This window comes from Bicyclus anynana, chromosome 4, assembly GCF_947172395.1.
Source record: "Bicyclus anynana chromosome 4, ilBicAnyn1.1, whole genome shotgun sequence".
NCBI lineage: Eukaryota > Metazoa > Arthropoda > Insecta > Lepidoptera > Nymphalidae > Bicyclus > Bicyclus anynana.
In genome coordinates, this window is record NC_069086.1 from 9,444,965 (window position 1) to 9,459,068 (window position 14,104).

The 14,104-nt window shown below is 38.5% G+C and overlaps 1 protein-coding gene across 4 annotated transcripts in view; it reads right to left on the reverse strand.

Annotated features, from left to right (window-relative positions):
* Positions 1 to 145: 145 nt before the first annotated feature.
* Positions 146 to 14,104, reverse strand: part of LOC112043271 (protein ECT2) — a 48,648-nt gene continuing 34,689 nt past the window's right edge. For 2 of the 4 annotated variants that reach the window (XM_052881173.1, XM_052881175.1), the window contains 11 exons: positions 13,779 to 13,906; positions 12,883 to 13,053; positions 12,393 to 12,508; positions 11,620 to 11,780; positions 10,815 to 10,955; positions 10,261 to 10,390; positions 9,340 to 9,494; positions 8,410 to 8,520; positions 6,709 to 6,804; positions 4,706 to 4,852; positions 146 to 4,258 (listed from right to left, as the gene is read on the reverse strand). In XM_052881173.1, the coding sequence (XP_052737133.1) occupies positions 4,139 to 4,258; positions 4,706 to 4,852; positions 6,709 to 6,804; positions 8,410 to 8,520; positions 9,340 to 9,494; positions 10,261 to 10,390; positions 10,815 to 10,955; positions 11,620 to 11,780; positions 12,393 to 12,508; positions 12,883 to 13,053; positions 13,779 to 13,906 (1,476 nt within the window). In that variant the 3' untranslated portion in view covers positions 146 to 4,138. The remainder of the gene's footprint in view (positions 4,259 to 4,705; positions 4,853 to 6,708; positions 6,805 to 8,409; positions 8,521 to 9,339; positions 9,495 to 10,260; positions 10,391 to 10,814; positions 10,956 to 11,619; positions 11,781 to 12,392; positions 12,509 to 12,882; positions 13,054 to 13,778; positions 13,907 to 14,104) is intronic. The other 2 variants (XM_052881174.1, XM_052881176.1) reach the window with 2 other exon arrangements.

Consider the following 14,104-nt stretch of genomic DNA (forward strand, 5'->3'; position numbering starts at 1 on the left):
AAATTTATATAAAAGTAATGAAAGCACTTTAGTGTGAAGTATTAATGGCATATTGATAATATGATTTTTTGATAGTAATTTTGTGTAAGACCTTGAGAATTTTATGTAATATTTTAGGTTATATAAATCATGGAAATTAAAAAACTTATGATTGAAAATAAACGTTTATTCTTTCAATCATTTAAAATATTTATAAATATAGACCTTTGTACAATGTATCGACATGCGTGCGCATGATATGAACGTCGGTGCGTGTCACAATCTTGAGCTTGCGTTGGTAATTGTATTTGAGACAATATAATAAAATGTGACACGCACGGAACCCAACGCTGCTAACAGTGTCTCCAGAGTTAAACGTTCATAAGAAGCGTCGAGGCAAATATTAGGAACGCTTATAGTCTAAGAACGTATTAGAAACGACCTTCACCCATCTGTTTAATTAATGAAAAGCTTTTTATATCAAATTTAGTATGTTAAAAATATATTGCGAGTAGTTATAACTATCATTAATAATAGTTAATAATAACAGGCCAGGAGGTTTGAGGCAATTTACTCTCAACATATTTTATAACATCCTAATCCTAATTTTGATATAAAACACTTCACCCATTACACAGATGGGTGAAGGTCGTTTCTAATACGGATCTTCTTCTAATAAAACCAACAGCGGCCGGATGCGATAGTTCACCAGATACGACACTACTCTAACCTACGATGTCTATTCCACCATTAAATTAAAATATCACAATATGTACATATTACTCAGGACTATTCCATAATATCAATATTACTATGCGACAAAGATTTAAATATCTGATTTAAATTATTCAAGATATTACACAGATCCCAAAAAACTAGAAAGGTGAATAGTGGAGATGAGACCCTAACTATTAACATATGCATATGGAGATGATGGATGATGACTTGGCGCGAGCTGTCGGGAGTCACCGCCGTCGATTGCTTCTCGTTATTTATTTTTCAAGTAAAATTGTATTGGTTTTAATTAATTAATACTAAACGCATCAAACGTTTGCGCGATATATCCTGAACCTTCCAACTTTAAAGAAATTTTTTTAACTTGAACGCTTTCAGAAAATTAAAACCAAGAATTTCTTTTTGTAGAAATCAATGAAGTTGTAATATAAACTCAATATCATAGGTTCAAAACTGGTAGGGTGATCGTAAATTGCCACATCTGAAGCTTACCATCACTTATGCAACACAAGCAAGCACCCATATTTATAAACATAGATTTAAACCTCAATTTTCTTTAAAGTAGACCTAATCACTACTATTTAAAGTTCACTTTAATTTGAGGTTTAAATTTTAATCCATGTTTACAATAAATACATATTTTAATATGGCTGTAGATGTAAACAGAATTAAACTCAGAGTTTACCGGTTATGTAATATATGATTAACAACGCTATAGATATTACTGCACCATTAGCAATTACACCATTAAAATATCAGTTTACACCTGGAACTGAAACCCAAGTGAAAACTTAGTTTTGTTTATCTAAGGACATTTTTTACATTTACGAAACAACACGAAATATGTAATAGTATGGTCTTTAAAATATAATTTATTTAACATTATGTTTATTTCGGAATCGACGACGGTGACTTCCAGTAGTCGCCTTAAATTTATACAAATTTCAATTTGGTTTACAGTTGCACAAATGTTAGCACGCGATGACGCGCTAACGTAGGCTTATTTTACATTTAAAGATTCGATCTTTAACATTCAAAGCGCCTTCGTTTTCACTTTTAAAATAATACTATCCTGGTAGAAACGGACTTCCAACCATTTAAATTGACATCATGATAGCTTGCGTGTATAAAGGTCATATCTCATTAGATCTACTTAACACCCTTCCTGCAATGCCTTCTTGTTTTAGAAATCAATGTCAGGAATACTAACTTAGAAACGAGGCGATGTTGATCGGATGCCGAGTGGCTTTAATGACTTATGACCCTAAAGCTGCCTCTTGGCTTACACAAAATATATTAACTTTAATTTGACTCAACACGCATACGTCGATGTAGGGTGATGCCCGTTTCTACCATCCTCCACTCCCTTAGTGACCGTGATATGTATTAAATTGACTGTATAATTGTTTTATGAATATTTGGAAACATAATAAATTGTTTTTATTTTTTTAATTGTTCTAATTAAATTATTTGTTTTTCTATCTATACGATCTATAAACAAATAGATGTTTTAATTAAATTATTTGTTTTTTTATCTATACGATCTATAAATAAATAGACGGCAGAGGTCTAACTAATAACCTGGATGGGTACACTGAAACGCTTGGTGATATAAATGTGTCGGTAGAAACTAAGCACAAACTTACCACCAATAATGCCAATTTACAAAAAAAAAACATTTCTGACATGAGTATTGAACCAAAGGCCTTTCAACTTAAAAGCAACACATTCACAAGTACGCAAATTAGAACGTTAGAAAATAATATCCAATTTTCTAGCAATCTGTAATGCGAATCTGCATGCCTGAAGTCATACTTCGACTCCCTGTACTACGCGCCGTTTATCTATAAGTTTTATCCTTGTTGGAAGCAAGAGTGTAATTATTTCGGAATAAGCTTTTCAACTTTGTGGGTATGAAAAAATAAGCAAAACGTATTGTACGAGTCCTAAGGACATCGACACATTTAGGTAATATCGCATGGTACTGTATGAATCCGGTCCCACATCACAATCACAGTACAAAGGCACGTTTCTTGTCTAACAATTTCACAACACCGGCTTGGCCTCGCACAAATAAATTACATTTAATTGCCGCGTCTCGTATCGCAATGTCCACATCACTGGGTCCGACGAGAACGTCCACTGGCCCTGGCATTACAGCCAATAATAATATTCTACAATAGAGTAAAATCGATAAGTCACAAATCGAAGATAAATTCACTTAAAACGTCCATCGATACTTTTTATAGTCCCAGAGGCAGCCGTAACTTTATTTATGGTTCAAGCACACAATTAGGATATTGATTATTGATAAAAAAAATATGTATAAATTGTTAAAAATTGAAAGAATTATTTATAAATATATGACAGAATAATTATAATTGTATTGGTAATTTTGTATTTGAACCATAACAAATTAAACGACCATCCCTTACTCTATACACGCGCTCGACGTTTCGAGCATAAAGGTACACTTGTAGGGTAAAACGGAGGTTGCACACTTAGTTCAGGACCTTGATCACGATAAAACTAGTTGACATACGGTTCAGCCGTAAAGAGACATTTGTTTTCCTTAGGAATATATAAATCAGTATTACTAGTAGTATCATAGGCTTATGCGACAGCTCGTCCAGAGAACTACTGCCAAATAGCAATGCATACTATCTGTAGGGTATGGCTGCCTTTGTAATTACAGGGCCCATAACCCACGCCTCAGGTTGATGGACATTATAAAGGATTGCATGCTCTGCGAAGTATTGCTTTATTAATGGGCGACAATCTCCCCCTTGCCATTAGATGGGTCATCAACTTGGTTCGTCATATTACTTGAAAATATATAAAATATATAATATATAAGGCGCCCAACCGTCCCGTATTTTGTGGGATCGTCCCGTAATGATAGATGTTATCCCGCTTTGAAATAACTAGGTAGTAAAACAGTCCCGTTAAACCTTGGATGCGTCCCGCATGTCCCGCATTTTCTATCACACGACACACACATACACATAACCCACACGCGCGCACGAACAAATAGCGCTGCATTTATACGCGTTGCGCGCGGCAAGCTTATAGCGCGTGATTTCGTTCTCTCTTTCTCTCTACAGAACACATGAGGCGTAAGAGCGAGTAGAACTTGTTTTGATTTTTAAAATTAGTTTGATATACAAAGACTTTTGACTTTTGTACCTAAATTTTCTGTTTTTATGTAATTTTGGTAGGTACCGTTTACCGACTAAACTTAACACCCCTCCTCTCAACCCTATCAATCCACAAAAAGTCCCGCATTCAATTTTCAGAAAGTTGGCCGCCGTATATATATACAACACGAAACGAATACGTCCATCAGATCATGGTCCGAGCTAAGTGTGCAACGCTCTGTGTGCGGTGACTAGGGCGCGCGTCACAGGGTGCGCTGGCTGCGGCGTCAGAAGCGGCGCAGCGCGGCCGCCGCGCCCGCCGTCGCCTTGCGCGTGGGCTGCACCGACAGCGGCGCCACCAGCATCGACGCGCCCTCGCCGCCGCCGCCGCCGCTCGCGCCCATCTCCTGACATTACATTATATATCGTCATTATTATCAGCTTATATTAAAAAGAAGAGCCGTGATAGCCCAGTGGATATGACCTCTGCCTCCGATTCCGGAGGGTGTGGGTTCGAATCCGGTCCGAGGCATGCACCTCCAACTTTTAACCGACTTCCAAAAAGGAGGAGGGTCTACGTTCGGCTGTATGTATATTTTTTTTTATGTAGTGTAGGTGCTCCGGACCAGATTCGAACCCACGCCCTCCGAATCGAAGGCAGAAGTTTCAGTAAATATGGCAACATCAAGACAAGTCGCACTCTATAACAACTTCTACACTTTTGTGTATTTATATTTATTTATTCGGAAGCCAACGTTGTATACAGAAAACTTATGACTAATTAAACATAACATGGATTAAAAAGTAATATGCTACATTGTACACCCCACTTACAGGCTAACTCAACGACTTACATTGATATTGTTACAGCTGGCGAGCCTCATCTGAGCGAGCTGCGACGCGGGCGTCAGGTTCGACGTCGAGCCGAACGGAGATATCATTGACGACATCGCTCTCTTCAGCTTCGACGGGGTTTTGTTGAATGACAGAGCACGTCCCACCTGAATAACATTTACTATATTATAATATAGAACGATAGATTCGTATTAAACAAATTTCCAATACATTGATACCAAAAACCAGATTACAAGCAATACTTTGTGATTAATAAATACAGAGGAAAACGACATTAGTATGGTTTCAAGCACCCTAAACCTTTCTAAGATACGAAACATCACTGGCATTTTGCCTTTATATTCTGTTAATACAAATCACCTAAGCCTAAGATGACCACTTAACATAACTCGAGAAGAAAGAAAGATGAATTTCGACCAACATTCACAAAATCGAAAATATCTCTCTCTCTCTTCTACATTGCGTTGTAACGAAAAAAAGAGCTATATTTCAAACATAAACTAATAATATATAATATGCTATTGGTCGACAATTTGTCTTTTCTCTTCACAACATATGTCGTGGTGCACATCTCAATCTAAATGGTTAATACTAGTTCAGTACAATTTACACTAATTATAGTACGATGCAAACTTTATGACGTATGGGAACATCAGGCGTTTTTAAGTGTCAGCGGTAACTTTGGGGCGCAGCGGCTGGGCATCACCCCGCGCGCCTCCCACCCAAGTGCCGTCGCCTCAGCATACGTTATGTGCGTTTGGAACCCTCGTAACTTTAATTTTAAGTTATCCATAAATTATTATCACCATTATCTAATAATATTATTTACCCGATGTTTCGAAAGTGCTTGTAAACTAAGCCTAATTGAAATAAATCAACTTTGACCTGCGCGTAGCGTCATCCACAGGTCATTTCCAAGACGTCATAAAGATTGTTGCCTATACATATATACATTTAACATAATGAATACATGTTTATATTTTATATAATTTATTTATTTTTTATATACAAAACTTGTTATCCAATACCAATAGTATAATGAATAGAATTAGTAAGCAACGCTACGTGATCCAATCCCCAGTAACAAGTAATGGAACAATCAAATTGTGGCGACATACGACAACCCCACAACTGTAGGTATGGCACGCTCACAAACAGTTAATATAGATGATCCTAAGCGAAGCGTTAGGTGGTTAGATCTGTAATTCTGTATGTATCACTTACAAATGAGATGTGATTTTAACCAATTGTTAGCAAGCGATTAAAACACATCAATTGACGTGCACGCTGATTCCTGTGCGTGTTTAATACAGTGTAATTTTATTTCTTTTGTTATCTAATTTACTTAGTATTTTTTTTATCTGAAACTTTCATCATTTTTTAAAAAGGGTTTTTATTGTTGATTTTTTTTATTCTGAATAAAAGAAACGCGCGTCTCTTAGCCCTGAGAGTTTTTAACGGACGTTAAAAAAAGCTCTGAAATACAACAAATGCATTCCCAAATGGACAAAGCTATCATTGCGTTTCGGCGTACTTATAAAATAATTTATTAAGTAAATATGATGAATCCTTTTGAAATCAAAACTTATAACCATTTAAAATATGACATTTCATTTAGAACTTATGCTCAATTCACATTGGCGCAGCGTTGAAACAAAGTATCGTGCCATATTTTCACCTTGTATTATATTAAATTTCATCTAGATTCATTAACTTTTATTTACTTAAGACCCACGTACGTATGTTAATTAATAGAGATATAATTGAATATACTATAACGTATAAAACATGTCGCGAAGATTCGGTTCAATTATGCGCCTTTGTGGACGGAGCTTTACGATCACAAGATAACATTGACAATGATGACAAGATTAGACAAGAGTGTGACATGACAACACGATGGGACACGATCACACGACACGGGTCAGGAAGCGGCGTGACGATGAGGCGAGTGGCATGACATGGCTCTGGATGGTGGGTGTGGGCTGTGGGAGCGTCAGACCTGTGCAAGTAAGTGAGCGCGCAATACCCATGTGTCAAGGAGGACGGCGCCCGGGTCGGCGCGCAGCCAGCCGCCCAGCCCCGCCAGCGCCTCCAGCTACAACACACCCGCCCGGTACACTACGCTTACACGGCTTGACGACATTCTTCTCTCGGACCCGTAAGGGTCAGGAGGGAAGCACGTTCGGGGCATTCGCCCCCTACGTGCGGTTATCAACGCGTGTTGTGAATACAGCACGGTCATACCTACGTGTGGAAGTATCTTTTGGTTGCTCGGTTTCTTGATAGGGTGGTCTTGTCCGAAAGGTCAATCTTGTTGTGTCAGGTCTGTTTGTTGTAGAGATCTCACAATGAAGCTTCCGGCTTACACTCGCTTATTTACTTTATACCATCACGGTGGTCCTCAAACTAGGGCCCCCGATTCGCATGTGACGATTTCACTTGTGCCGCCCTCAAATCTTCTCTTTATTATATGCGGCGTGTCTGTTTGTCGTCGATAGCTTATCGATAGCTTGCGTAACTTTACTAGCCATTGGGATGAACTTGCCACGGCATAGTGATATTTTAAACGCAAACGTATGTATGGATGTACGGATGTTTGTTATTCCTTTACGCCAAAAGTACTGAACCGATTTGGCAGAAATTTCAAATGGAGATAGATTATACTCTAGAGTATAACATATAGATATTTTATCCCGGTATAATCCATGGTTCCCGCGGGATTTATAAAAAACTGAATTTCACCCGGACGTCCGCTTGTAATTATTATAACAAAAGTACGCGAATCCATACCATGAATAATGATATAAACTATCCTTCGGCAGCCCGCGGTCGCTGATAAATAAATAGGTATAGGTGGACTTAGGCTTATCTTACTTAACATTGTAAAACGACCAATATCACTGATACGCTGGCAGCTCAACTCGAGAACATACAGTTACATGAGCAATGGAGTGCACTTTATACATGTGTAAAGGCAATGCCTACCTTAAATATTTTCTATTTTTCTGTATCCTGATATTCATTTTTTAATTCGGATCATAATCATCAAAGGGGTGTGCGCGGTATAGTCAGCGGCTAGTTATTTACATCATGACGCAATCCAATAAAATCTCGAAAAGAATCTTCGTAAAAGAAATATATATATTTTTTGATACTTTTAAATGAATGCAGTGCTGTATCAACTGCCTGACGGACTATGTCTACTTAATACTTTCTAATCGCAAGTAGACTGATTAAAGTTTATAACATATTTACAGATTTAAACGATCTTTCCCTGATTGATTCCAGTAAGAAAGTAGTTGTTATCCAATAAGAAATAATAATCAATCCTTCCAATATTTTTTTATATATATTTCATAGACATTAAATTAATTTTGGACAATGCCGCGTACTATGAATTTTGATGTCTGGCGAAAACACCCACATATATTATTTATTTTTATATCATGCCTTAGTTACTTAGACCATATTTTATTATTTCACCGTCATTTACTGATATTGTTATTCATATGTTATATCACTAGTGATGCAAGCTAAGCTACATACACTTCTAATAACTAGTGCATGCTCAATTTGAAGATATACTATTGACAATTCAATATACATTATCTACAAGGTATAACCACATACAATTTGCGGAAGTATAATTTGAAATGTAGGAGAAATAAATTAAATAACAGTTGTGATAGTGTGAACATACCTTTATCCTAGTCCGCGCCGCGAACTTCGATACCTTGGAGAGTGTGCTGAGCGCGAGATCGCTCGTGTCTATGTCGAGCTGATGCGAATCCAGGCACGCCAAGAACTTATCCTGCGTACCAACAATTAATATCAATATCATCATCATCACAACCCACATCTCTCACTGTTGAGCACGAGTCTCTTAGGGCTAGGCTAATCCACCACCCTGGCACAATGCTATTGGCAGACTTCACACATGAAGGGAATTAAGAAAATTCTCAGGTATGCAGGTTTCCTCACGGTGTTTTTCTTTCGACGTTTGAGACAAAGTATATAATTATTACTAAACAATTTAAATCAATTGATTCTTTATAGTTCGTATAGTTGATCTATCTCAGAAAGGTATACCTATGAATTTAATAGTAAAAAGACAGTTCAAATGCGTTTCTGTGTGTAAACTAAAGTAAGGTAAATTTAATTATTTAAATAGGGAGGCGTGTGACATAGAGCCATCAAAGTGACAAATAAAAATACGTTTCACACACAAAATTATCATTACTCTGTATTTCTTATTACTTTATGTCTTATTACCAAACAATCAGAAAATAAAATACATATCTATATATAACTTAAGTTACATTTTATGTGAACAAAACATATACAGTTATAAAAATTAATAGCCTGTCTAATTATATCGGCTATATCTCCTAGTATAAGTATAGTTGGATTCAATCTTTATGACGTCTCGGAAATCAGCCTGCAAATGTCACTACCCGCCATACAAGTCAAGACGCATAAGGCGACTGCGGAAGAGATACACGCGCGTGGTGTGATGCCTTGCTGCCGCTCCCCTACGCAACCGCTGATATCTAAAATTTTGTACCGCGATTTGCTATTTCATGCTATAAGTGTTAACCATCTCTCGGCAATAATGTGATAAAGTACTCACAGCGTCGGGCTTGCAGACGGTGTTGGCCATTTGCCGACAGAGCTGCCGCAGGAAGTGCGACTTGTCGACCGCCTCGTCCGTGATCATGAACGAGTACAGCTTCTCCTTGAGCTCTTGGTTGCTGCGGCACATGAGCGCGAACACGTTGTGGCAGTCTGTGGATGTTATTATTAATTAGAATCCATTATGTGATTAGAGTGATTCTTTCAATAGTATAAAATTCAACAGTGACATTTTTAGCCAACAATGACGTTAGGAGATTTCTATTTAGACTATACAGGCCAACGATGGAATATGTTTGCTAGGCAAATATACTAGCAGTAGCAGCATACAGTGGAACATGCTTGCCTAAAGTGCCTATTCACTCTTGAATTAAAGATGCCCAAATTTAGATCAGTCACACAGGACACAAGAGAAAAAGATGATAAACATATCATCTTTTCCTTTACACATACATCCTGTTTCACACAACCGTCTTTCTCCAACTAAATCTACTTTCGCGTTGCTTCTCATCTTGTTTCCTGTGTCACTAATATAAATTTGGACATCTTTAAGTCAAGAGTGAATAGGCACTTTAGGCAAGCATGTTCCACTGTATGCTGCTACTGCTAGTATAATACATATAATAGGAGACAATGGAAGATATTAGGATATTTACCGACTCCACTTAAGTAAAATAAGGGAATGAGATGATGATGATTATTATAACGACATAGATTGTGATTTACTTAATCAATTACTGTAGTACATCCCAATTTTTATACAATGGATATAAACTACCACTCCATTGTCGCACTTGCGAGCATCATGCCGCCGCAGTCACTCATATGACTCCCCACTTGCATGCTCGACTTATATTTATTCCCATCACAATGTGGGTAGTCCAAAGATACTACAAAATTGATGTTTTTTCATTCTCACCTTCCGCTTCCCGTATATCGACGACGCACTTGACAGTGCTGAGCGGCATGAGCGAGATGTGTCGGTAGGGCTTGCTGGAGCCGATGCGCATCGTGCCGGTGCCGTTCGTGGGGCTTTTACTGTTGAAAGCCTACAACATTACATACCCAAAGTTTTATATCATACAGTGTACTATTATAATTTTTGTCAGTCATATCCAAACATTATGTCTCGCAACTTAGGCAGTACACAAAGGAAACACTACGCTAAAATCAAATACTACGCTAAAATTAAATTATTAATTTTAATTCAAAAGATAATTATTGTTTTCACCCCGATTTCCGATAACCGGGGTGAAATTAATAATCTTCTCTACTTAGTAGATGCGCAAGGCAAATTTTCAGGAATGTAGTGACTTATCAGCGGGAAAGTAACGACGCAGTGGCAGACAATACTCCATTTTTCTCACCCGCATGTTGAGATTATAAACTAACGTATGTTACAATTTAACGGTAACATATACATACTTACTTTCAATTACAATTCCAGTCAAGTAAAAACAAAGCAATATTAACCTTGGATCGTTTCTTGCACACTTCCATGGTGTCGGTGAACAGAAACAACACGAGGTGGTCTCCTCGTCCGCACAGCTCCTTCGACAGCTCCACCACTTCGCAGCGCGCCACGAACGAGCGATGTGACGACACAAGGTGGGCCTGGACAGATTTGTTATATAATATAGTTATACTAGCAGCTACTAGTAGCTACATACAAAGTAGCCCAAACCAGGACTGGCGCATTCCGTGTTTTAGCGAAAACGTACAAGGTGACTTAAACAGCCGAGTGTCGCTGCTCGGATCGGACGCTTTTGCACACGCTACGCGACGTGCCTCGCCCGCTCGTTATCGTTCGCCGTTCGTAATCGTCGTCATCAACCCATATTCGGCTCACTGCTGAGCTCGAGTCTCCTCTCAGAATGAGAGGGGTTAGGCCAATAGTCCACCACGCTGGCCCAATGCGGCTTGGCAGACTTCACACACGCAGAGAATTAACATAATTCTCTGGTATGCAGGTTTCCTCACGATGTTTTCCTTCACTGATTGAGACACGTGATATTTAACTTCTTAAAATGCACACAACTGAAAAGTTGGAGGTGCATGCCCTGGACCGGGTTCGAACCCACACCCTCCGGAATCGGAGGCAGAGGTCATATCCTCTGGGCTATCACGGCTCTATCTATTTATCTCCGTTCGTAATATTATTAACCAAAAAAAAAATAATGAGAAAAAAAATATTGTTGTACATGGCTGCCGACAGCAGCGCCGCGTGGTCAGGGTTACTCTTGGGTGTGTGCTTTAGATAAATAAATAGATGACGCACCGGACACTGGTCGATGTCGTTGTATATGTCGAACATCTGCAGCTGGCCCTCGGTCTTGCGCTTGTCCTCGTTGATGTGCGACATGACCTCGCGCAGCCCCGCCAGCGCCGACACCAGCGCTGCGTGGTCCGGGTTGCTCTTGTGTGTGTGTTTTAGAATATCTATAAACAAAAATATGTGGGTAATTGGTATATCTATTGTAGGAAATAGTATTCGTAAAGAGTTAGGGTATCGATCGGTTGGCGGGAATGACTTGCGATATAAGGCGCTCATCGTGCGGTCGGCATCAGTATACTCGTGCCGTTCGAGCCGTCCACATTTCTTGTTGTGTAATTCTTTATGGGTCACTTGGGATAGGCGGGGAGAGTGACTTGAGTGGAAAAGGGGAGTGTTAACTGTCAAGGGCGCCCTTAACCCTACACATAACGTTCACAAGTGCGTGACTCCAACCAAGATCATTCTCTGCAATTCTAGACTCTTATTTTGGTTAGTTCTCTCTCTCTCTCAGTTTGAAGTTGTTCTGACAAATGTTGTGAATCATACATCACCTTTGTTCGACATTGGTTTTTTTATTTTTGTAATCCACTTCTGAGTAATTTGTTAAAACTAGTCATAGTCTCGATTCTGGTTTCGAGTCCTAGGGCAGGCTATAAAATATAGGGCTTTTCTTAAAAGGCACAACACTGCTTTGTCTTTTGTTGCGTTATGACGAAAGAGCGATATGCAAATGTCGTTTAATGTATTATCACATAAATTCGATTAAGCAAACTTACCATCTAATAACAAACTTATACTGGGTAATCGCTGCACTGGTCTTATTAAGAGTTCCTGTAAGCTTTGTCTACCACATTCAGGTTTGGTTTGACAGATTTTCAGGAATGCATGAAATCTGAAACAATGAAAACAAATAGATATTTAATATTCTCACAATTTCTTAATATGTTACAGATATTTTGTATTCTTTATGTTAAACGAAAGTCCAACTGCTATCAAGAAAAGATACAAATATCTTTTATTAATTACAGTTGCAATCAATAATTTGCTTTTTACATGTATACTGTTAAAATATATTCACTTTTCCCTAAAATTCTAAAATCCCTAAAATTCTCCTTAGGGATAAGCCCACAGCTGGCCTAAGATAATGATATAAGTTTGTCTGCATATTGCTTTCTCCTTCATCAAAACGAAAGACAGAATTTTTGCCATCTCTTTCGTCGCGTCAAAATAGGCAAACAGGTATAAAAATTAAAAAAAATATATCACCTTGGGTTCTCACGGTCACACTGCTGCAGCATCTCCTTGGTGTTCTCGAAGAAGTTGACGAAGGGCGGGTAGGCCTTGACCATGTCGGGCGTGTAGCGCAGCACCAGCCGCCCGATGCTCACCTCCTCGCTCCAGTGCGCCTGCGCGTAGTGCAGCTCCTCCAGCATGCGTCTGACAAAGCGTGCGCAATTGTTATATACATGTAAATGAAGCTCTTTTAGGGACTTATCGTACTAGCGGTTTGCTAGCGGTTGCAAAGCGGAGCGGGAGCGCAGCGAATGCTTCGCGAACACGTCGCGGCTGCGCAGCAAAGACGTCGCGGAGGCGTGGCGGATTCGCAACGTTTCCGTCGCGGTTTGTAGCGAACTAACGACGTACAGTACATTCAGTAACAAAATGGATTCTGACGTTTCACTCGCGCAGTGCCTTGGAATACGGCGATAAAATATAGATGAAGTAAACAAAGATGTTTATCAGAAGGCAGCCATGGAATATTTCTCGAAGATAAATCAACCGGAAATATCGCTCTCTCTTTAGGAGGAAAAAGAGAGCAATATTTCCGGTTACGCCTACATGGATAATGTACGGTTATAATGCTCAAAGAATTTTTCCATTACTTTCAGAGCTTATTATTTAATTCAAACAAGCAATCAAATCTTTTCTTTTTTTATGATATTAACATAGACGAGCATGGCTATGTAATTGTTTTATAAGTATAGACATAACAAAATAATCAAGTATTGAAAACAAAAACGAACACTTTAGGTTAAGGTTAAGAAAGCTGAAGTTTGATTGTTTTTTTATAAGACTAGACTTGACTTTAGCCATATAACCTATTATAGTAAATTATTTATTTTATTTTAAAAAATAGCTTAAAATGAAACTTTACTACTCACTGGTGTAACTCATAAATAGGCGGTAGATTTCCAAAAATAATTTTGAGTTCTGTATTATTGAGCAACGCCTGAGTCTTGCCATTACTGCTGTCGTCCTCCGCCATCTCTTCTAATGGTTGTTTGAACATCTGTAAACAATACAACTTATGGTACTTGTTCTTATCATAGTATCATAATTCTATTTTAGGCGATTTGTAGGGTCCGGTCCTGTATCCATATAGCACGTCGATTTTCTTTCTACGAACGCTAACGTTTCGATAATTTTAAAATGTATAGAAATTACATACATTATCGACAGGTCCCGTGACCAAGTAGTCTATCGCATT